Genomic DNA, 24,696 nt, shown 5'->3' with positions numbered 1-24,696 from the left:
GGCTTGGTCAAGTTTTCAAAATCAAAATTTAGACCGTTTCCTCTAATCTTGTATTATCCACCATACACGTGGCGTTGGCCACGTGTCAAAATCATAGGCAGCCTCCGCCAAGAAAGGATGCAGGAGAGGAGTTCGGGTTGGGCTAGGTTTCTTAAAACCCCAGTCCAACCCTGGGTTCCCAAAACTCAACTCAAGCCCAAACCAACCCATCCCTGTTGGGCTCATGTCAGACCTTAAAGGTCTTAATTGATCCTGATTGGGCTGGGATTGGCCCTAATTAGGCTTGATTTTTTCCAGGATCAAGTTAATCCTGATTTTCCCTATTTTTGTCATATGCATTAAAAAAAATAAATAAATAACACAAACACACACACACACACACACACACACACACACACATCCACTAACCGATAGATCAAATGATCAATACACAATCAAAATTATGAAGTGCAACACAATAATAAATGTTTTTTTTTTGTAGGACAATAATAAATGTTTAAAACACATGATTATAAGAATCAACAATGACCCAAATTTCATTATTCTGGATAAAAAGATAGGATAATAGCCCTAAATTATACTGGTTAAAACAAGAGCAAGGAATCTTAACCCATGCTTGATTTAAACTCAAATTGGACTAGGACAAATCTGGACCATTAGAACCAAACTTACACCCCTACTTGGTTCAATCTATCAACACGGTTCAAGAAAATCAAATTGATATTCATCTCAAATGAAACATTTTTGACCAAACTTTAATCTGATCCATAAGATAAAGTTCAACCAATACAGTTTTGAGTGGGTTGTATGGCCAATCAGTATTAAGCTCCTTAACCTCCTTTGGTATTCTCTGCTAAGCTGAGTAGAATTATTTCGCCCTTGAAAAAGAAAGCTGTTTAAAACGGTCATCTACTATTTTTTGTTTTTAATTTTAACAATCACAAAATAAAAAATTTTTTTTTTGGATAAATAAAGTATATTTGAATTAACCATAGATACTTTGAAAATGGGAAATATGTATAGGAGTGTTAAAACATAGATAGTACGAAAAGAAAGGTGGAGGGTGAAAAAAGAAAACTCTTACGGTTCCATTGGAAATAAACAAAAGAAAAGTGAAATTAAAACAAAATTAAAATAGAAATTTTTGTAATCAGACGTAACATTATTGTGAAGCTTCTTTTAAATCATTCTAAATTTAATTATTAATTTTTATTTTACATTGCAAACAAATCTGTTGAATTTGAACTTAAAATAAAGATTTTTTAACAGTTATAAATATGTTAAGGGTTCTAAGTATGTTTATACAAATTATGATTTTTTTTTTCTCCTTTATTTAAATCAATTTCACTTCCCTTATTTTTACTTGCAAGTTGCAATCAAAGGGGGGAGCCCTAACTTGCTGTTTTAATCCTTTTGGATAGTTAAGAAAGACGGTCCTCATTGTGGTCATGACTCATGAGTCATTTACAGAAAATCCCTCACTAGAAACTAGAAAGTAAGGACAGATGATGAAAAAGGAGGCAAAATAGAATAAGGTGAATTGAATAAACTTTATACATATGGTTTCAATTTTGAAGCTTGAGCAAATCAACTCAGCTCTCTTTATCAACTTTAGGAGATGGATTGACATTGATAAAATAAAGGAAAAAGGAAGCACATGACGCTACTATTAAGATTCTTGCGCACACCCACTCATGTAACATCCATGGGTCCCACAACTACTCTCCTCATTAAATGTTCATCACTATTGGACAATTCGTCACCCTACCCTCCTATTAGTTCCAAAACTTCACTATTGTTCTATGAAACCCTCTCCCGTAAAATAAATACAAAAAAAATCATTTTTGTTGAAATTTTAATGGGAAAGAAAAATTCATTAGAAAATCTATAGACTGCATGTTCATTTTTATAACATCAAAGATGATGTGGTAATTGCAACAATCAAATTATTCACTTATCAAAGTTCAAACTCAAATTCAATTATTTATCTTTCCATCTATTGATATGAACCTTCTTAGATAATCTTGGATATTTCAAAACTATATTTTACCACTTGGCCATTTCAATAGCATGAAATCTAAGTAGGAAACTGTAAGACACCCTTATTCACAAAATCTCATACCCTTCCAGCACATCAAGTAGCAGAACTATTTAGTACAAATATATAATACAAGGGAAGGGCCAATCTAAAAAAAACTGCTCACTCCAATCTAACAGGCCCCTTATGATTTTAACATAAGATGAGGTTAATCAAAATAGAACGACATGGATTTTGGAAAAAAAATGGAAAACACTTCTTGGGAGAAACAATGAATGACATGAATTAAGGCATCATAGACTTTCCTGCCTTTTACCTCCTTCCACCAATTTCAACTGCCATCCCACTTGGTTGATGCTTCTTTAGTTTTTATTAGAATTCATAGGGGTTTGCCGGGATGTTAGAACAAGTAATGAGAGAGGTAGATGAAGCTTTTTATCTGATAACCAACCCTGATTCCTGGTGAACCTAGACCAGTTTAAAACCATCCAAAATACTGTGAAAATAAATTGATATTCATTTTTACTGAATTGTTGTTTTATGTGCTGATTCAATTTATTGTTTAGGTTAACAAAATGTATCTTGTCAAGAAGCATAGGTATTAAATATATGTTGGGAAGAATATGCAAACGTGAGCAAGAAACCAAACAAACAATCATATACGAACGAAAGGAATTTAATGTAGTTTGGCAATAATGCATTTTTTTTTTAATTTTTTTATACTAAGCGTGTCTGAATCTTTGACCTAACTAATCCCTGGGGTCATTGTGATACCACTTACACAGAACCGGGTCAATCTGAGATGGAAACTCTCGTGCGGTGGCCCCAAGAAGTTAGGTGTAGCAGTGAAGGTTTGATCACGGGACCTTGCTTCCTGAGGCGGAGTACCGTGTCCCCTCCAAGCCAACTATGCTAACCCCTTGGGCTTCATATCCTAAAGAAGCAAAGAATTTTTCACTAACCAGAAAAACATTGTACGCCACTCTCCACCGCACTATGTAATCACCTTTGCTTATACTTAGGGTTTTCCCAGAGAATCTATATACACTCTAAAAACCCTAATCCACATGCAATTACAAATTTACCCTTGTACATGTAATGGACCAAAGACAACCTAGATTAGGCAAATACAAGCCCAATAATAAGTGTGTGGCTTTCATAAAATATATGACACAAAACCGAGGAGCATGTATATGATCCATCATTCTATAAAACATAATCACAGATCAGATGTATTTCATGCAAGCTGGTGGTATCAGTCTGAGAACATAGTGACACCCCAAAGACCAGAGGTGCTCACAAATGGAAGGTTGTCTCATGGTAGATAAAAAATGTATTGTCAAGATAAAACATCGCATTGTCGAAGTTTTTTTTAATTTTTTTAATTTTTTATTTTATTATTATTATTATTTTTTTTAAGGGTGCTTCATGATAATGACTTGTCAAGACCCCATTGGTCAGAACGGGAGCGTGGCTGGAGGAATTTGGAGAGATTTAAGCTGTGTTTGGTAGCTAAGAGAAGAAAAGAAAAGAAAAGAAAAAGGTACTAAACTTGTACTTTTGTTGGGTTAAGAAATCTTGGTATGTCTTCACTCAAGAGAAGATTCAATTTTGAATTTCAAAATTCTCCTTTAGGAATTGTGAAGTTTTCTTTTGCTCAAAAAAAAAAAAAAAAAAAAAAAAAAATCCTTGCCAAAAAGATAAGAAAATATGAGAAAATATGAAAACTTTTCTTTTCTTTTTTTCTCTTCTAATAGTAACCAAATAGTAACCAAACATACATTTTACTCTTTGTATTTTCTCACCATTTCATTTCATTTTATTCTTTCTCTTTTCTTTTCTTTTCTTTCTCTTGGCTATCAAACAAAGCCTTAAGGAAGAAAAAAAGGGCAGGAGGAGGAATAGTGGAAATAAAGAGAGAATTAAGAATCGTGCGTGGGTCCGGGTGTGTGTGAGACAATAAGGGAGGAAAGGGAAGGTTTTTAGGAAGTAAAATACATACATGGAAGGAGATAATCTTGGGAAGGAAATACGGAGAAAGAAGATTGAGAAGATCCGACTTTCCTAGCTAATATAGAATCCGAGGGGGATAGAGAGATAGAGCAATGAGAGGAACTCTCCATTGGTGCTGAGAGAGACCACGCGGAGAGAGGTAGAGGATTTTGGAGAAAAGAGAGTAATCCCAGCCAGAATCAACGTCACCCGGCTGAAAATTTCTTGCAGCCCCTCTTCTCTTTCGTTTTTGGACGAGGATTTCCAAATTGGAGATGGTATGGTAGTATGATTTTTTATTTTTATTTTATTTTTTAAATTCTGAAAAATAAGTTTTATATGCTTATAATACATGGATGGATTTATATACAACAGATTGTGTAAAGGAGCGATACAGTGAGAAAGAGATTAAAATAAGAGTAAGCTATTGATGTTATGCAAGTAGAAAAAGAAAGAAAAACAAAAAAAAAAGATGGCTGCTGCGAGTATGATCCTTCCTATTGTACAGAAACTAGGCTCCCTCCAAATGGATCAAACTAATTATCTCTTTCTAGCGAAGCCAGAAGTGGACTCATTATGCAAACAACTCCGGGAGATGATTGCCTATCTGATGGGCGAAGAAGCAATATACCCCAATGACCCAGTAGTGAAAGTGGGGGTGAGACAATTCAGAGAGTTGGTCTTCGAGGCAGAAGATGCGTTCGACCTATTTGCATATGAAGAAGCTCTGAGACAGCAAGAGAATGTTGTTATGAAGATTGTCATGTTCCCAAAATTTCTTTGTATGACTCACAAGCTAATAGGGAAAATCCGAAAGTTCACAGGAAGGATCCAGCGTCTTTCAGTTCACATAACGATTTTTAGGATTCAGCATTTAAAGGTGAGTCAAACATGTGCCAATCGAGGTTCACACGGTTTCGTCGATGTTGTAGGCCTTCAAAGCGAAGCTGATGAGCTTGCGAAGTTGTTGATGAAGGAGGAGCCCAATGTATCGTTTGGTGTTGTTTCAATTACAGGTATGGGCGGAGTGGGGTGCTCAAAAAATCTACGACAGAGTTGATGTGAAAAGGCACTTTGATTGTCAAGCATGGATGGAATGGAAGATGTTTTGTTCAATATCATCAAACAAGTTGAGCTACTCACCTTTGCAGAAGAAAAGATGTTGGCATCAATGAAGGTTGAAAGTTTGAAAGAAAGGCTTTCTGAATGTCTCAAAGAGAAGAACTATCTCTTTGTAATAGATGATATATGGGGGATTAAAGATTGGTCAGAAAAAAAGACCGCCGTGGAGCTGCGAAGCCACCGCCGCCGCCGTCCAAGTCCGAGTCCGATATTCCAGTTTCGGTTAAGGTAAGTAAAACAGCTGACTGGATCTGCTATTTCTGAGAGTGAACGATCGCAGCCAAGGATCTCAAGACTCTCAGACGATCGGCGATGTTGTTTTAGTGTCAGATCTCAGATCTGTTTTCGTTGGTAGCCGATCTTGTTAGTTGTTCTTCATTTGGAAAACACTGGTTTGACGCCAAAAAGGAAAAGGGCAGGTTGGAGCTCAACTCTGCAACTTGGAGAGAGGGTCGGGGATCTCACCTCTGCAACTTTGCGAAGAACGAGCCGATCTGCTATTTCTGAGAGCGAACGATCGCAGCCAAGGATCTCAAGACTCACAGACGATCGGCGATGTTGTTTTAGTGTCAGATCTCAGATCTGTTTTCTTTGGTCCCCTGATCTTGTTCGTTGTTCTTCATTTGGAAAACACTGGTTTCACGCTTCACCTCTCAAGGAAGTAGCACTGACTGATTGAATTAGAGGATCAAGAGGAGGAGAATGAGAAGAAGTAGTGAAGGATCGAACCTTCGGACACCAACTGGTTTCCTCGGCTGAGCTTGAAAACGATTCTGAGAAGGAAGATTCTCACACACGCCCAGCACGCTTCCTCCCTTGGTTCGGCTTTGGTTCATCATCCAATTGCAGGAAGAAGAGGAATACAAAGGAGCTAAAGATTAAAATCCAGGAGCAGATCCGAGCAGATCCAAGCAGCCGAGCAGATCCGAAGGTCTCACGGCGTCCGAAGGAGGCTTTCCATTGTGCAATCTTTACAGCGACATATCTCAGGAGTTGCTATGAGAGTCTTATAAGAGAGGTTGTCGGAGATCTGTCCGGGGCTTGTGATGGGTGAAGGAGATCGAGCGACCTGCCTGACAGGGGAAAGAAACGATGGCCGGCTGCTGGACAGAGGCAAACAACGATTGATCACGGACTTTTTGCGCCCTGCGTGTCCCTCCACTCCTGATGTGGTGCATGGTACTGCGGTGGAGCAAGGGGAGGAGAGGGAGGGTGAGAGAAATAATGAAGATGGACAGCCTGTGGATCGGAAAGCCCGCAAATCTTATGCTACGGTGACAAAGAAGACTCTCCCTGATGTGGAAGATCTCCCAAATCCGATTCGTGTTGGATCTCTGATGAGGGTAGTGATTCCACAGGAAGCGTATGAAGAGAAACTGGAGACTTTTTTCCTTTGCGCTGATAGGCAAAGTTAACTTCAGGTTTGTATCTATGGATGATATTAGGCGCGAGGTGGTTGCGAGTTGGAGGCTAAAGGGGAACGTGAACCTTTCTCCCCTAGGGAAGGGTTTTATTCTATTTCGTTTTGAGAAGGAGGGAGATATGGCCTCAATATGGAGGAGAGGACCGATCAAAGTAGGGGGACAAATTATTCGCTTTCAGAGATGGCGCCCAGAATTCAATATTAATGATAATTACTCTCACACTAAGCTTGTTTGGATCCGATTCCCTGAGCTTCCCATGGAGTATTGGCATGAGAGAATCCTATTGACCATGGCAAAGGTAGCAGGAAGGCCTGTCGCCCTGGACAATAAAACATTAAAAGCAACGATGGGTAATTATGCAAGAGTCCAAGTTGAGATGGAGCTCAATGGCGTTAGAGTTGAGGAGGTGCAAGTGGAACGAAGACAACCGGGAAAGGAGACGATATTCTGGTTCAATCAGCGAATCGTCTACGAAGACAATATGGTTCGATGCTTCTCGTGCAAAAAACTGGGACATCATGCGAACCAATGTAGAGGTAAAACGGTGGGGAAAACTGCTGTTGAGCAGCCTTCTCATAAGGTCGGCGGCGGCCAGGAAGCTGGCAGGGACGACAATACTTCCCAAAAGGAAAGGTATATGCGGTCTCCTACCAGAATGGTAGATGCAGCAAATGGGAATACTTCCCAAATCTGTAATGAGCCAAACGTGGAGGGTTACCTTAAGTGCCAAGATTTAGTGGTGGACTTAAATGGTGAAGAATATTTCCCAATTGAGAATATTCCTCACAATGCTATGGCTGGGGTGGATCCGATGGGTGTTGGGAAGAGAGTGGATAATATTTTGGACGTGGATGTCCTTGGGTCGACCCGGTCTTCTAACCCGTCTGAGAATGAATCGCAGGCCTCAGGTGAGGAGAGCGATCACAGGGAGGGTGATATTCAGGTCAGGGAATCTCAGACACAGAGGGAGTACTCTCAAATGGTGCGTGCTTTACGACCACGGCGCAAAATTAATTACAAACCAGGTGGTAGGGGTGGCAGAGGGGGAAAGAGTGGCAGGGGCCAAGTTTGGGAGGGGGCTGAGAATAATTTGACTGAGCTTTCTCAATCGTGCCTGGTGGAAGGCCGAGTAGTTATTCATCATAAGGAAGTGGAAGAAATAGATATGATCATGCAGCGTGTTGAAGGGTCGGATAGACTTGGTAAGCACGTTTCTGAGACAGAGCAGAATGATGAGGCTGCTCACTACTCTGCCTCCATGTAAATGATCATGAAGGTTTTCTTCTGGAACATCAGAGGAATTAAGAAGGCGGCAGGCAGGAATGCCTTACGACATTTTATTAAGGATAGAGCTCCGGACATTTTATGTATAGCAGAGCCGATGATTGAGGTAAGTGCCTTTCCAAATTTATTTTTTAATAAATTGGGATTCAATAGTTCTTTCATTTACAACTGTAGAGTAGGGAAACCCTCTAATTTGTGGATTTTATGGAAGAGAAATTTGAACACCCCAGCTGTTGTCTCTGAGTCTGAGCAGCACATTTCGATTATTATTAAGTGGGAATCGAAATGGTTTCAGATTTCTTTCATTCATGCCAGCAGCTTTAGAGTAGGAAGAAGGGATCTGTGGTTGAAGCTAGTGGCTGATCTCCCCCAGCCTCTTCTCCCTTGGGCTATAATTGGGGATTTTAATGCGACTTTGTTCTCCCATGAAAAAAGGGGGCCAGGGAATTTTAGTATGGGTTCAGCTGCTGAGTTTGGTGCTCTGGTGGATGCTTGTGGGATGGCCCAAGTGCCATCATCGGGGAGGAAATTCACCTGGTCTAACAATAGACGTCGTGGTAATGTTTCGGCGGTTCTGGACAGATGTTTTTGTAATGAAGAATGGATTGACTTTTTCCAGGATTGTGGCCAACGGGTCCTCCCTAGAATTGCTTCGGATCATTCCCCATTATTGTTCACCTCAATTTTATCTCAACGGCCCGTTAATTGCCCCTTTAGGTTCCATAAGTTCTGGATGGAACATGGAGATTTTGAGCAGGTAGTTGCCACATCATGGGAAGAGTGGGTCTCAGGGAATCCGATATTTGTTCTCATGCTGAAACTCAAAAGGCTGAAGGGTGTGCTCCGTAATTGGGGGAGAGAGGCTTTCCCGAATTTCAATAAAGCCCTTGAGGAAGCCAAGGATAAGCTAGCGCAGGTGCAACAGACTATTGAAATAAATGGCATGGATGATCATTTGTTTGGGTTAGAAGCGGATGCGAAGACCTCTCTAATAAAAGCAATGGAAAACCATGAAAAACTTTGGGCCGAAAAAGCCAAAGTTAGATGGATGAAGCAAGGGGATCGCAATTCTAGGTTTTTTCATTTTTCTGTTAAAATGAGAAGACTCAGAAACTCTATAAGAAGCCTCAAAACTCCTGATGGGACTTTGGTGGAAGGTAATGACCAGATAGGGAATTATACAGTTCAGTCATATGAGCAATTTTACAAAGCTGTGCCTTTAGTGGAGCATGTGGAGCTCCTTGATGCCATACCTATGGTTCTTCATCAAGGTGATCACTATATGCTTGATGTCTTACCAGGGAATGAAGAAATCAAAAGAGCTGTTTGGGACCTGGACCCAGATAGCTCTCCTGGTCCGGATGGATTTTCTGGAGCTTTCTTTAGAAGATGCTGGAATATTGTCGAGTTAGAGGTGTGCAATGCAGTTAAGTATTTCTTTAGTACTAGTCAATTGCCCAATGGTGTGAACAACAATTTTTTGGTACTTATTCCTAAGGAGGAGGGAGCATCTTCAATCGATAAATTCCGGCCACTGTGTATGGGGAATTTTTATTGTAAAATTCTTTCCAAAATAATGGCAATGAGGCTTGCTAATTTGCTCCCTAGGCTGATATCTGAAGAGCAGGGGGCATTTCAAAAAGGAAAGTTAATCCATGACAACATCAGTGTGGCCTCAGAACTGGCCAATATGATGTTTGCTTCTATGAGAGGGGGAGGTCTGGGATTAAAAATTGACATCAAGAAAGCATATGATACTCTTTCGTGGTCCTTTATGTTTCAGGTGCTGCGTCGCTTTGGATTCACAGAGAAGTGGATAACATGGCTGAACCAAATTTTGATATCCTCCAAGATATCGATTTTGATTAATGGAGGTCCACAGGGATATTTTGGTGTGGAGAGAGGGCTGAGGCAAGGGGACCCAATATCTCCCATGCTTTTTATTATTGCGGAGGAAGTGCTATCGCGAGGTTTAAAGCATCTGATCGAGATTAATCAATTGAAGCCAATTCATGGGCCTCGCGGTGTCAAAACTCCTGCCCATATTCTATTTGCAGATGACATTTTCATCTTCTCCAATGCTTCTATGAGGTATGTGAGGACTCTTAAAGAATTTCTTCTAAAGTACCAAGAGTTTTCTGGGCAGGGCATCAGCTTAGAAAAAAGCAAACTTTTTTTGGGAAAAATATCACCTTCCAGGAAGCATCGAATATCTGAAACTTTAGGCATTCCCATGTGTACCTTCCCTACAAGGTATCTAGGTGTGGAAATCTTCAAGGGAAGGATTAAAAAAGATACTTTGTTGCCGATTATGGACAAGGTTAAGGGGAGACTGGCGGGTTGGAAAGGGAAATTGTTGTCAATGGCAGGTAGGGTGGAATTGGTTAAATCGGTGCTTTCAGGGATGCCGACTCATAGTTTCTCTATTTATTGGTGGCCTGCATCTCTTGTGGCGATGATGGAGAAATGGATGCGAAATTTTATTTGGACAGGTGATGTAGATACGGTTAAGGCTGTCACAGTGAAGTGGGACTCTATGTGTAAGCCCAAGGATGAGGGAGGGCTGGGTCTTAGGAGACTGCGAGATTCCAATAAAGCAATGCTGTGCAAATTGATTTGGAGGATCAAAACGGAGAAGACAGCAGCGTTAACCTTTCTCAGAGCTCGATTCCTAAAGAAGGATGGAAGATCCTTCAAAAATTGCAACACCTCCACTATTTTTGCAGGTCTCAGGAAAATGTGGTCCTTTGTGGATGACAAGGAGCGCTGGATCATAGGGAACGGTCAGCTTGCAAATTTCTGGAAGGATAAATGGTGGGGTCCAAAATCCATTATGGAACTTCTTTCGCTGGATAGTGACCATACTCTCTCTACGTCAGCAAAGGTGGGGGAGTTTATCATAAATGGAGAATGGCGTCTACCTGAGGTACTATCTCCTATGCTTAATGAAATTTTTGGACAGATTAAAAAGATTGACATTACGAGTTTGCAGATGGAGGATTTCAGGGTGTGGTCGCTAGTTCCTTCAGGGTATTTCTCCTCAAGGTCGGCTTGGGAGGCTGTTAGAGTGAAATCCTTGAAGGTGAACTGGTCTTCTTTGATTTGGCAGAAGAATCTTCCTCCAAGACACTCCATTTTTGGATGGAGAGTGGTGCATGGTAGAATCCCAACGGACGACCTGGTTTGCCAAAAAGGTGTTTATCTCCCATCCAGATGCAACCTGTGTGGAAAGGCTGAAGAAAGTATGGTTCATATTTTTTTACACTGTTCATTCTCCATATCAATATGGAAGAGTTTTTTAGATTTTTTTGGAGTGGCGTGGGTAAATCATCCAAGCATTCAATCATTGTTCCAGTGGTGGAAGAGGAAATCTCAAGTGATTCAGCTAAAGAAGCCATGGAAGTTGGGTTTGCTCATTACTATCAACCATATTTGGTGGGAAAGAAATAAAAGAAGGCAGGAAAATAAAGAAAGGGCAGGGCGGTATGTCTTTCAAAGTATAAGGCAAGAGGTTCAGCTTTGCTGTGACGGATCAAGTGAAGAAGTTCGTTCGATTTCAGACTTGATGACCTGCAGGAAGATAGGTTTAAGTATTAGAAATCCAACTTCCCCTTCACCTCTTGAGGTTCACTGGTGTAAGCCTTCCAGGGCGTGGATGAAGATCAATGTGGATGGAAGTTCGCTTGGTAACCCAGGTAATGCAGGTGCTGGTGGTGTCTTACGGGATGATAAAGGCAAGGTAATCGACTCTTTTAGCATTTTTCTGGGAGTCAAACAAATATATGAAGCTGAATTTGAGGCAGTCTTGGAGGGTATTCTGCTAGCTAGACACTATCATGCTAGGGGTGTTTGGATTGAGTCAGACTCAGCGTCCGTGGTCTCAGCAGTTCAGAGAAGGGAGATTCCATGGTTTGCCCTGCAGAAATGGAGATCTGTTATTTCCTTTTTGGAGTTGGTGCAATGGAAGATCACTCACTGTTTTCGTGAAGCTAATGTTGTCGCTGATTTTCTGGCTAGGAAAGCATCTAAATCTTGTTCCTCAGAATTCTCAGTGGAGTTCCCGAGACATGTAGTTGATGAGTTAGCTTCTGATGCGTTGGACAGGCACCGTTTTCGATTTGGCTAAGCCCTTTGCTTGTTCCCTTTGCTGATGGCCATGCCGAAGGTGGAGGTTGCAAGTGGGTTTTGTGGGATCGGCCTGCCCTTTTGTATTTATCTTTGTTTTGCTTTGTTCTCTTTTAATAAAATGACCTTTTAAAAAAAAAAAAAAAAAGATTGGTCAGAAATGTAGAGTGTTGCTGACAACTCGCGGTGATAGAGTAGCCAGGTATGACCGAATTGCTCCACCACACAAATTAAAATGTTTTGATGAAAATAAGAGTTTGGAACTCTTCTTCAAGGTGGCCTGGAAGGCCCAAATGTATAGCAATGAAGACGAGACGATAAAGAGTATTGCAAAGGAATTTGTTGCCAAAGCTTGTGGATTACCACTGGCTATTGTGGTGTTGGCACGTTGTTTATCATATGAAAGACCAACATTTTTTTCATGGGATAATATGTTTAAATTCGTTGATGTGTATCTAGAGGAGGGTAACTGCTTTAAGGTATTAGCTCTAAGCTTCAATGAATTACCTAATCACTTAAAGTCTTGCTTTCTTTATTTTGGACTCTTCCCAAAAATTGTATAATCCAGAGGGACAGATTGATTCGACTATGGATTGCTGAGGGATTTCTGGAACCAAGAGGGAATTTAAGAATGGAAGATGTGGCCAGAGATTGCCTTCAGGAGCTGATGCATAGGAACATGATCGAAGTTGCGAAGTGGAAATCCAATGGGGTACCTGAATCTTTTGTTATTCATGAACTCCTCTGAAAATTGGCAAACTTAGAAGGGGAGGACAGTAAATTTTTATATATCCTCACTCCGGAATGTTCTCATCGTGAAGCCCTCAAGGGTGGTAATTGTCATCGTGTAGCCCTCCATGGTGGTAATGAAGATACCATGTGTTCAAATAATCTCCGCTCACTCCTCTGCTTCACTGAAATGTCTCAGTTGTCTCATTGTGGACAACTCAAATTACTGAATGTGTTGGATCTGGAGCATGCCTTAGGTATTGAAACCTTACCTGATGAGGTGGGAAAACTTATTTTTCTCAAGTACTTGAACTTAAGTCGAACCGGTTTAAAAAATCTTCCACCTTGGATTGGCAATTTGTATAACCTGCAAACTCTTAATCTGTACAAAACAATTGTTGTATCTGTCCCCACTGAAATACTGAAATTGGTCAAGTTAAGGCATCTTCTATGCTGCAACAGAAAGATAAGGTATAACTTATATGCAGGTGAAGACATTAGCTGGATGCCTGATGATTTCATTGCCAAGAGTGGTAGACGTATCGATCAACTAAGGGATCTCCAGACACTATGGTTTCATACAGATAGTTGGATGGAGGATGGCCTTGAAATGTTGACCAATCTTAGGGAATTAGGTTTAACAGGAATTAAGGGACTCATGCAGAATTTCGAAGAGGTGTTGTTCCAGGCCCTGGTCAAATTGAAGCTCCTTGACGTTGTGTCCTTGGAAGAACAAGAAGATTGCAAAATAATTCTCCCTTCATTTTCAAGCCATAGGTATCTCTATGATATCACCATTATTGGAGTCATAGGGAAGCTACCTCACCTCAATGACTTCCCACCAAATCTTACAAGATTGCGATTGGCTTGCCATCGTCTAAAGGAAGACATGATGGATACACTCGAGAAGCTACCTGAACTAAAGGAGCTCAGGCTAGATTGGCACCCATACGATGGAATAGTTTTGAAATGCTCTGCAGGTGGATTTCCTAAACTCGAGTGTTTGACTCTCCTTTATTTTGATTGGCTAAGTTATTGGATAGTGGAGGAAGGAGCAATGCCTAATCTGAGGATATTGGACATTAATCGGATTTTTGGGTTAAAATGGATTCCCGGTGGGTTGAGGCACATCACAACATTGCAGAAACTTTCCTTGACTATGCCTGAGGAGTTCCTACAGAGGGTTAAGGAAGGTGGAAAAGATTGGGAGAAGATCAAACATGTACCTTTCATCAATACAAAGGAAGAAGAAACCCCACAAGTGATATCCCGATACCTTCCTACAAAGGTAAGTGAGTGGATCAAATCTACTGGGCAAGAAATCCCTAAGGATCACTAAATAAAAATCTCATGGATCCAACTAGCTTCACATTGAGAGTAGGTGAGTTTTGGGACTCTCTCTCTCTCTCTCTCTCTCTCTCTCTATTATTGTGTGTGTGTGTCCAATTTAAACAAGTCTTTATGATGCTAGATATTGCTTTGATATCCAGAAATGGTGATGTATTGCCTTGAAGAGATGGATGCAAGAGCAGTGGCTGATCTACTTCAACATGAAGACAAATCCATATTGGCTTTGGGAATGTCTAGATTATATTCTAGAAATTAAGTTAATGTCTCTAGTTGAGTGAATTTTTAAGAAGAGTTTTATTTTTCTTGAAAACACTATATTGGGGGTGGGGGGTGGGGGAGGGGGAGGGGGAGGGTAAAGGTGTGGAAAGGTTCAGTTCTTTTTCTCTTTTCACCGTCTTGTGTGTTCTATTTATGGACAGAGCTCTAATTTTGATGAGGTAGATGTGAATATAGGATGGCATTTTGAAACACTTCGGGAGGTTCAGTTCTTTTTTCTCTTTTCACCGTCTTGTGTGTTCTGTTCATGGACAAAGCTCTGATTTTGATAAGGTAGATGTGAATATAGGATGGCATTTTGAAACACTCCAGGAACTAAGCCGATTTATGTGGTTGCCCTAAGCCAAAACTCCATAGATCTTTGAGAGAGAAATAATGCTTGTACTTGTTAAAACATGTCTTCTCTTACCAAAAAAAAAATTGGACTTTTTATGAGTTAGATTCTTGTTTGTTGCATATGTTGATGTAGAGGGATTTATGTGGGTATGTGAACAGACAAGGGCATATATAACGAAATATATCGAAATCTTGTTGATCGTAATTTTCCTGTTTTCTTTGCTTATTCCGTTTTCTATCTTGATTATTGTGTGAGATTTGAAAGTTCAAATGACCGATTTTTACTATATGGATGATCAATTCCATCCCCTATATAATAGGAGACCAAACTCTTCAAGTAACTCACAATATTTGGTCTATCAGATGTTTCAATGGGCTAGTCATTTGCCTTATTTGACATAGGTTTTACCTATATATTTCTGATCTCTAATGCTTTTGTTTTACTCTTACTTCATCTGATTTGTATTTTTTCTTTTCTTTTGGAATTTGTCAATTGCAAGTATAAGTCTTCTGTAACAATGGACCCAAGATCATATGAGAAAAAAAAAAAATTTCGCAATACTCTAAACTGAAGTTCCAACTTCTCTTGCTATTAAGAGAGATTTTAAATTTCTAATTTGTTTGCTGATCTTAGTTGTTCTTTTTTTCTTCTTCTTCTTCTTCTTTCAGTTCATCCAACTGTTCAGCTGGTGGCTGTTGAAATTTTCTAAGGAGTTTTCCTTGCAAGATGCAATCAAAAGAGCACTGGACCATAGGAAATATGATGGCTGTTTCCTTTCAGTTTAATGTCTTAGAAAATAGTAATATTTAGCCTTCGTTTACTTGTTCGTTTCTCATTCTTGCCATATTTGAAGGACAACTTGAACACATGTCGTATCTTTTGCTTGTTAAGTGAATTGTTCTATATCAGTTTGTGTGAGAATTTTCCAGTGCATATGGATCTTGATATTTGTTATCTCTATTTCCACTTATGGCAAAGTGGTGATAGTAATGATTTATGTCGTTGTTGTCTGCAAAATGAAATACAAGTATTAAAAGCAGATGCTGATGATTTATCTGTACTATGATCAATGCTCAATGGAAGAAAGGATGTCTTTGTTCCTTTGATGATTCACATTCGTAGTGCATCATAGTGTACCCTTTCTTGTAAGATTACTTGACAATGCTCATTACTTTGTATCTTTGTTAACTGATGGAGGTGAGGTTTGAATAGATCTATACATCTCTTTGTGTTGAAGTTCTTTAGCTACTTTCTTATTGATTCATTTTTTCATTTGAAAAGCGTTGAGGTCCATAATATTGCCATTGTTGGCCTCTTTATTTTGTAGGAAAATTCAATTGCTTACGCTCTCTATTTGGTGGGATTTTGATTTCAGTACGGTTTCTAAAAATAAGTTAACAAATAGGTTTTTGGTCATGAAATCAAAAGTGTTTGTCTATTGCATTCCATTTTCGATTTCTTTCACATTTGAGAGAGAGAGATTCGCTAGGGTGGCAGCAATAGCAGAACCAAGGGGTGTGGCAGTTTGTAAGGTTCAGGGTGAGGGTTGGGCTGTGAGAGGGCAGTTTGCAAGCCGGGTGGGGTTGATTCGTAGGGAGCTGGGCAACGGCAAGTGTGAGGGTGCGGGCGAGGGCGAGGGCGAGGGTGAGGGCGGTGGGGAGGGGAGAGAGGGTAGCCAGGGACGGGTTTGCGAGTAGGGGTGAGGGAGTAACCAGGGCGGGAGGGAGTTACAAGGTGAGTAAGGGTGGGGGCAGGTTGTAGGGAGGAGATCAAACTCCAGCAAGAATAGTTGGAAGGTAAGGTGCCACTCGGGGAAGGAGAGAGTTAAAAATTTGGAATTAGCCCCTAATGCGAAATTGAAATCAAACCAAAAAGAGCCTTAGTTCTTAGAAAAATGTATGATAGTTGAGATTGTAGACTCAATGATATGGGTACTATTTTCTTAGATGTATAATTGACGTGAAGATTAATCGATATATGGGTTTTAAATTTAAGTGGAACATAAACCATTGACCGCAGAGGCAGGCCTTGGAGAAATGGTAAGGTTGCTTTATTCTGCATATGCCTGTCCTCAGACTTTGCATAGCGGGAGCTTCGTGCATTAGGTACTCCTTTTATAAAGCATTGACCCTCTTGCTCCAAGTCTGCACTTGCCAATGTTTTGTTCTTTCTTGGACTTATATTATTTATTTTGTTCTCAGTATTGTTCTGCCCGACATTGTATACTTTGCTTGCATTTTGCTCGAACTGAAGAATTTGCCAATTTCTCATTTCTAATAAAGCATTTGGTTAAGAATTAGTTTTTAGGCCTGTGGTATTCTCGTGTAGGTCAAACAAGAATCTTAACTTCAGTTTTCATTTTACCCACTAATTTTGGGTTCATCAGAATTTGTAATCTTACTTCAGCTGCCCCTTAGCTTAACATACTCAAATCTTCTGCAGTGTCCGTGAATAAAAAAAAAAAAATCAGTTGTTATGCCAGTTTTTTTCTCCATATTGAATAAACTTTATAGAACTTTACTAAAGCATTAGCTATCTATACGTGTGAAATGGAGCTTGTAACGAGGGGCATCATAGTTACAAAATTTCAGTTTCCATAATGTCATAGGAAAGGATGAAGCATACAAGAAAAGAACAAATGTGTAATGTAAACTAATTCTGAGCCAGAAAATCCTATGAGTTATTAATACTGACAGGATCACAGAACATAGAATATAAACGATAAGGTGAGAATGTAGAGAAAGTTTGTTTATATCTCAAGACAGAGAGCTCGGAACAGTAGTCTATATAATAGAAGAATTTGATAGAATTCTGATGACAGAGTAGCGATCTGCAGAGAAGTCAGAATGCTGTAGGATTACTAGTAGCTAAGGTTTCAGAAACTCAAACTCAACAGAAACAGATCAAAATTTCAGGGAACAGATGACCTACTAGAATTCAGATTTTGAAGCAAAACAGAGTAGAACTCTAATTAATACATTCATAACAAACTAAAAAATACTGAGCAGAGGGGGCGCTGCAGGGTATGTGTTTAATTCTTACTCACAAATGGATTTGAAAACAGGTAAGCAACCTTGGTTCTCTTGTCACCTTAAGTAAATGATTGACCAGCTTCTATCATCTATGAGACTATGACAATGGCAAATATTTATAGGAATCCATTAAAACATGGATGGTTTAGATTAGCCATGGCAATGAAAAATAATATTCATACTGCTCCATCTGGTTGTAAGTGTAATGAAGAAAAAAGAAAAAAGTGAAATTAATTCAAAACTAAGATAAAAACTTTTATAATTGTACATAACATTGTTGTGAAACCAACTCTGAATCATCTAAAATGTAGATATTATATTTATTTTACTTTACAACCAAAATTTTTGGATTTGAAAGTAAAATAAAGATGGAGAATGCTACCTGGTTGAATGATCCTTGCACCAACTTGAGGGCCAATGAGGGGATACACAAGAACATCAACAAAATTAGGGTTTTTATTTTGTAAAGGGCAAGACAGTCAATTCATAAGGGCTGTGTTTGGGCATGGGGGACATGACCAGGTAGCATTCTTTTTCCCATAAGTGGGTTTTTTTTTATTTTTTATTTTTATCATTAAACTATTTTAAAGTGTTTATCTACATCAAAGCCTGAGAGAGTAATACTATTTCTATGAATCATAGTTTGATAGGCAAAAAGATTTGAGGGTAAGGACTAATTCATTGTCTCGATTAATTCAAGGTGGCTCAGTCTGCCCCTGAAATTTCACATTTGTTCTTTGCAGATGATACTTTCATTTTTTGCCGTGCCACTGAATCAGACATTCTAGCTATAAACGGTATTCTGGAAATCTTCTCGGAAATATTTCTGGACTTACCATCAACCACAAGAAAAGTGGCTTAACATTTAGCTCCAATGTCCCGACTTCCTTAAGGAAAGGCTTGTGTGACTTAATTGGTATTAAAGAGAGGTCGAACGACTCAACCTACCTTGGCACTCAACTATTGCACCCCCGAGCTAAAAGCAAAAGCTTTCATGGGCTCCTCAATAGAATAAAGGGTAAATTATCGAATTGGAAATCTAATATGCTATCTTTTGCAGGTCACACAGTCCTCCAATCCACTCTTGCTTCTACATCCACCGTCCTCATGTCATCCTTCTTAGTGGCTAATGGTACAAAACTTGACTCCATCTGTCCAAAGTTTTGGAATGGGAATCCCCAAGGGAAAAGGAAAACTCATCTAATTGGTTGGTACAAGATTTACTTATTCAATATGAAAAGGAAAAAAATGAAAAATGAAAAGGTCATCTTATTCAAAACCCCTTGGAGAAATTTGGATCTCTCCCACTTCACATCTCAGAATGTGCCGTTCTTATAGAGAGAAAGGCGCGTTCACATCTTCTTAACCCAAAATGGCTGAGGAGAGGAAGGGAGAGGGCTAAAGAAAGGTGGAAAAAGGAAAACGAGCAAGCAACCTAAATGTCTCAGGGGGCTGGACATCCACTCGGCCAAAACCCAGAATAAAGCCCTTCTTTTAAAACTTGGATGGTGATTGTTAAATGAACCCAACGCTATGTGGGCCCACGTGCTCTCTGCCAAGTACTTCCCGAAAAGATCTCTCTTTCATCCCTTGACCATGAAAAAGAAAGGGTCATGGGTTTGGACCTACATAGCATATATTATCCCAACCCCTTTCCACTATGGTCCGGAGACTTATTGGGAATTGATTCAATACGGATGTCTAGTGGGACCCATGGTTACCAGCTTCATCCAAACTACTTGGTGAATCGACAACTCCAATTCCATCGCATTTATCGAAGGAGAAGGTTTGCAATTTTAATGGCTGGTAATGTATGGAATACAAGTCTTCTCCTTTCTTTCCTTTGCAAACTGTTAATTCAATTTTGAATATGAATATTAGCTCCCAACAGGACCATTGGTGGTGTACAATCTCAAAATTGTGTCGATTTACCACTAAAAGGGCGGTTCATTTTTTGAATTCTAGTGTTCTTACTAATCCCACTGATTCATCCAACAGGTATTCGTGCTTGTATCTATATTCACATTGGTGGCATTTCTTATGAAAACTCCATCTCTATCCAAAATTTAAATTTTTTTTTGGAGATTTAGAGTTTCTTATGGAGGAATCCCAACACTGGATGTGTTGGGCAAATGAATGCCATTGGAGAATATATGCGTCTTCTGTCACAAGCAACATGAAACCCCTTAATTGGCATATTTTCCTATCATGACAGTTTACCAAAAGAATTTCAGCAGCTAGCCCTTTGGGCCTTCACACAGACATCCTCCATGCTACTTCCTTTCAGCATATGATTTTGTATTTTTTTAAACTCAAATTTCCTTCCACGTGACATTCTTTAGTATTTTTCTCATCTAATATAATTTTATGTTAATATATTTGGAAACAAAGAAATCGGGTTATTTTTAATAAGGATAAAGCAAATCCAAACCAAATACTTGAACCTGCCATAAAATGGATCGATTCCATTCTCACATCAAAACCTCAAGCATTGGAGAAACGGGTATTTACACATGCACCCAACTCTCCTATAGTAGACATTCAAGAATCTAATATCCTAATTTGTGCTGTCTCGATCAATATCTCCTCATCAATGATCGGCCGGGCTGTAGCAATATTGCATAATGGAGTAAATCATCACTACAAGAAAAGTGATCTACGGCGGCGTTTTTAAACACCGCGTTTATAGAAAACGCCATTATATCCACCACTGCAAAAGAACCACGGTGTATTTGGTAAACGCCACCGTAAAATCCCTTCGGTGGCGTTTATAAATAAATGCTACTAAAAGACTTCGATGGCGTTTTTTAATAAACACCGCTAAAATATTGCATATAGTGGCCTTTTTTTATTAAACGCCGCCAAATATTTTTTTATTTTCTTAAATAAAAGAACATATAATGGCATGTGTTAATAAACACCACTACAAGAAATGCTTTTTTTTATTTTAAGACAGAAGACCTATAGTGGCGTTTATTAGTAAACGCCGCTAAATGTTTTTTTTTTAATTAATATTATTGTTTATTTATCTCATTATGTAACTTGTTGAAGCAAATGCTTAGATTCCTTGTTCTCGTTCTGGATATGATTAAAAATTAATAGGTTTTCACAAGAAAATACACAAAAATCTGATAAATAACTATCCATTCCCTATAAAAAGTTCAGTTAGAACAAAATATGTAACAAACCAAATTGTCATCATGGAGACAAAAAAATCCCATATCCACAGTAACATAGTATCATAATAAGTTTTTCAAAATAAAAGTTCACACACCATGGTACCTAGGTCAATCCCCGAGTGGATAAGTAGAAGGAAGATCCATGCAAGAACCTGAAAAAATAAAAAATACAAATCAAGTTCTTGTTGAAGATCTATAAAAGTATCATATATTTCACAAGCAAGGGAATGCAACTGATTAGTCTCATGAAATGGCAGGATCTCAACATGAATTTCTTATTAACTACATTATTAGTAAGGTGATTTGTTTAAAAATCCACTGGAACATGGGTTCAAGGGATTTTTTGACACCTCTAAATTTGATCAATGAAACTAAAACCTGCAATTTTTTGGGGGTAAATCCATATGATGCTTGGGCTATAGGTTTATGGGGGCCATCCAAGGCCCAGACCAACACCTGATGGGAGGGTGCTAAAAATGAGATTAGACTCATTGGAGCGTGAGCTATTCTTCATTTATACTGTTAGTGTTTTACAGACAAGGAATCTTCCTCTTCTCCATGGCTTTTCAGGCATCAATTTAAGACTTATAAAAGTCTTTCAAGAAAAGGTAATTTTACCTGTACAGTATCTTCATAAGAGAATGCAGGATCATTTTTCATTTTCTTCTCCAAGAAGTTGATTGCCTCCTGTTCTTTCAAGCCAGCACTTGTGGCCTGGGGCAAAAAAGAAGGAAAATCAGAATTCCTTCCCAAAGCATTAAAAAACATCGCATCACCAATGACACAATAATGATTAGCAATGACATGATGCCTCTACTTTGATTGAACTAGGTTAACAGCCAAGGTACATTGTTGATTGCATGAAGCAAAACTTGCTGTAAAAAGGTTCACAACCAATAACATGTAAAAAGTATAGCTGTACTTGAAGTTAAATGTCAAAAACCACTTCCTTTATATGGTATATAAAAAGAGAAAGGCTGAGCAGTTCAAGAGTCAAGAATGCATGGTGGAACTGTAACCTTTAAAATATATATATATATATATATATCAGCAAGTAATAGTAACAATCAATGTTAGGATCCTTACTTAACTGTGTATTTCACCATATCAAGTTTCTCATGTACATAATCCATAGGGTAGTGTTGCCCCTTTGATGATGATTAACAAAACTATGCATCTTCTACCGTAAAACATATTACATAAATAGATAAGCATATCACATCCAAAAGAAAACAACACACTAAAAGTAAGCACCTGAAGAAGCCAAACAAACAATAGTCATCAAATGTTTGGAAATGAAACCAGATACATTATCCCAATAAATGGCTACCCAGAACCAAACACGCCATGGAACAACTACATCACTAGTTAAACAAAGTTAAAGATAACGCTTCTGAGATACCTTGTGACCAAAGAAATAACGGGCTGGGTAGCACTTGAATAGTTGAGGCCCCATTCTCTTCATCAATACCCAATACCATAGCAGCTTCACAAGGTAATAATAATCAGAAGGGTAAGGAAAATATTAGCAATGAAAGCCAGGAAAAACACAGTTTCATTATATAGCTTCACACCACAAAGAAAATATTTATATATAGAATAAACAAGCAAGCGACATGCCTACTCCAAGAGGTCTCATATATGCATGTTGGGTATAGCTTTGTGATTTGTCTGGAATCCTGTACAAACTAATGACATGAGATTGCTTTGTGTTTGTGTTTCTCTAGTCCTATTTCTCGTGCCAAGGTTTGGTTAATTACTACAAATAAATGGATTCAATAGAAAATTTTTCATAGAAAGACTTTCTTTTCATCAAGTCAAAAATAAAGGAGAGAAGAGGCAAGAGAACCATGATTTACTTTAATGACGAAAAGTAAGGTTGATCATTTGAAGATGGATCCATGTGGAGATAATATGGTCAAAAGACAAAGAAGAATAGTCCCTACCTAAGGTTTTTCTTATCCAAATCTTATTGTGCTTATATTTCCATAAGTTTTGCTACCATATATTGAGAACTCTAGAATGTGGAAGAATGTGAACATAATTAAAGAGCTTAAGCATTTCATAGAAAATCTGAATTCATGGTCATTCTGAGTTAATAATACTAGCATCGTGATTCAAGTCTAGTGTTGCACAGTGTTTGAGTTTGAGATGGCTGATTCACTATAGTTATATGCTCAATGTTTGGTGTTCTGAGCCTTAAAAGAGGGGGAGTTTAGGATTGAAACTAATAAAAAGTTGAATTTCTATCACAATTCAAAACTTAGCATTGATGTCATATTACAATTTAGAAACTTTATTTCAAAAGCTAAATACTGATTCACAGTCATTCTAAGATAATTTGAAGAAAAAAAAAAAAATGTAATGATGGCTTCATTTATAAAAGAAAATTTCCAATATATAAATTGTATGATCTTTAATTATATTCACATTTAATTTGAAGAAAACAAAATGTAATGATGGCTTCATTTATAAGAGTGCTGAGAATTGTAAAACAACATTATCAAAGCTTCAATCAATAACAGTATATGCATGCGTTCCTCTGTTTTTACCTGCTTAAATGTAGCCGTCTGGTAAAGAGGACTACTGACTGCAGCAAAAGGATCGAATTCATTCCTAGTAACATTCATCAACATAGTCGAAATACCGGGCTCCTTCACTTACACATCTGCATACAAACAAAATAAATCATTCAACAACAAACAACCCAAAAAAAGACAAACCATCAAAGCATTCAGCAACCCCTTCAACCACAGCAGACGCGCTTACATCCATTTCTCTCTCTAGAACCAAAGCTCTGCCGAGACAACAATCGACGCGGAAAACCCTAATACATCACCAGAAACAGTGAAAAAACAATACATCAAAGACAAAATTATGAAAATGAAAGAGAGGTAGGTGTAAGGTGTTCTTACCATGTCGTTGAGGTCAGTACGAGAGTTGCAGAAAGAAGGGTCAAAGGTAGAAGCAGCCATTTTCGAATTGAAGAGTCAAAGGTGTAAAGGCGCACTAGTTCCTATATCAGAGAGAGATTGAAAGCAAGATGGATAACAGAGGAGTTATTGAAAACCAGAGACATTAGAGGCGATCAGAATCGGTGTTATGGGAAAGAATTTCAGTTTTTGCGGGAATGAAAGTGGGGGTTTTGTTTCCCTGTTCTATTCTGTTCTATTTTTAAGGGAAAGAAAAGGTAAGGTGCAGTTTCTCTATTCTATTTGAATTTTTAGAGAATGAAGAGGGGAAGGGCGAGGGTTTGAAATAAAAGTGGGCGCAAGGGAATTTAAGTGTGTCAAACGTTGATTTGGTTTGCCTCAGTTCGATTTTGATTGGGTCAATCCGATTTTGTCTAGGAATGCCAGAGTCCAAGATCAAATTGTTAAGAAACTTTATTTCTTGATCGGTTTTGGTCCACTACATTTTTTGTTTATTTCAATTCTTTATTTAGGGTTAATACTATCAAACGAGGCTGCATTTGTAAGAATTCAGTCTCTACCCAGAAACTACCGTGCACATCCATTACGTACCTAGAAAACAAAAAAAAAAAAAAAAATCATCTCAGGGTTTCTAAATAGGCTCTTACTTTTTTTTTTTGCTAAAATTCAGCAATGGATTTCAATAAAATTGGGGGAAAAAGGGTTACAATAGGAGACCTATGACATGGCTAATCCACCTTCGGCATGGCCATCAGTAGAAATAGCAATCCAATAAAATTAAATTACACAAACCAATATCTCGATCGTCGTTGAAAGTCTCACAGTTCAAATCATAGTTTACCAAATGAGGGGCTGTGATCCAAATAGTAGAAATT

General features: G+C 38.6%; 3 protein-coding genes across 4 annotated transcripts; 2 read left to right on the top strand and 1 right to left on the bottom strand.

Annotated features, from left to right (window-relative positions):
- The first annotated feature begins 4,197 nt into the window (after nucleotides 1-4,197).
- LOC122077312 (probable disease resistance RPP8-like protein 2) lies at nucleotides 4,198-5,263 on the top strand. The gene is made up of 2 exons (XM_042643226.1): nucleotides 4,198-4,308; nucleotides 4,406-5,263. Exon 2 carries the CDS (start codon nucleotides 4,503-4,505, stop codon nucleotides 5,088-5,090), a length of 588 nt encoding a protein of 195 aa, XP_042499160.1. The 5' UTR covers nucleotides 4,198-4,308; nucleotides 4,406-4,502; the 3' UTR covers nucleotides 5,091-5,263.
- A 6,881-nt stretch (nucleotides 5,264-12,144) lies between these two features.
- On the top strand, nucleotides 12,145-15,913 carry LOC122077311 (putative disease resistance protein At1g59780). Of its 2 annotated transcripts, none has more exons than XM_042643224.1 (2): nucleotides 12,145-14,095; nucleotides 15,346-15,913. In XM_042643224.1, exon 1 carries the CDS (start codon nucleotides 12,863-12,865, stop codon nucleotides 14,051-14,053), a length of 1,191 nt encoding a protein of 396 aa, XP_042499158.1. In that variant the 5' UTR covers nucleotides 12,145-12,862; the 3' UTR covers nucleotides 14,054-14,095; nucleotides 15,346-15,913. The 2 variants fall into 2 exon arrangements, with proteins under 2 accessions (XP_042499158.1, XP_042499159.1); XM_042643225.1 differs by lacking the exon at nucleotides 15,346-15,913 and adding an exon at nucleotides 14,205-14,381.
- A 4,792-nt stretch (nucleotides 15,914-20,705) lies between these two features.
- On the bottom strand, nucleotides 20,706-24,221 carry LOC122077492 (proteasome subunit alpha type-6-like). Its single transcript, XM_042643443.1, has 6 exons — nucleotides 23,804-24,221; nucleotides 23,658-23,715; nucleotides 23,441-23,556; nucleotides 22,291-22,374; nucleotides 21,507-21,602; nucleotides 20,706-21,040 (listed from the first exon to the last, which is right to left on the bottom strand). The coding sequence occupies exons 3-6, from the start codon at nucleotides 23,522-23,524 to the stop codon at nucleotides 20,963-20,965; spliced, it is 342 nt and encodes a 113-aa protein (XP_042499377.1). The 5' UTR covers nucleotides 23,525-23,556; nucleotides 23,658-23,715; nucleotides 23,804-24,221; the 3' UTR covers nucleotides 20,706-20,962.
- Nucleotides 24,222-24,696: the final 475 nt, after the last annotated feature.

Source organism: Macadamia integrifolia, chromosome 4, assembly GCF_013358625.1.
Source record: "Macadamia integrifolia cultivar HAES 741 chromosome 4, SCU_Mint_v3, whole genome shotgun sequence".
NCBI lineage: Eukaryota > Viridiplantae > Streptophyta > Magnoliopsida > Proteales > Proteaceae > Macadamia > Macadamia integrifolia.
Note: the sequence above shows the minus strand (reverse complement) of the source record. Positions and strands in the feature narration are given on the sequence as shown.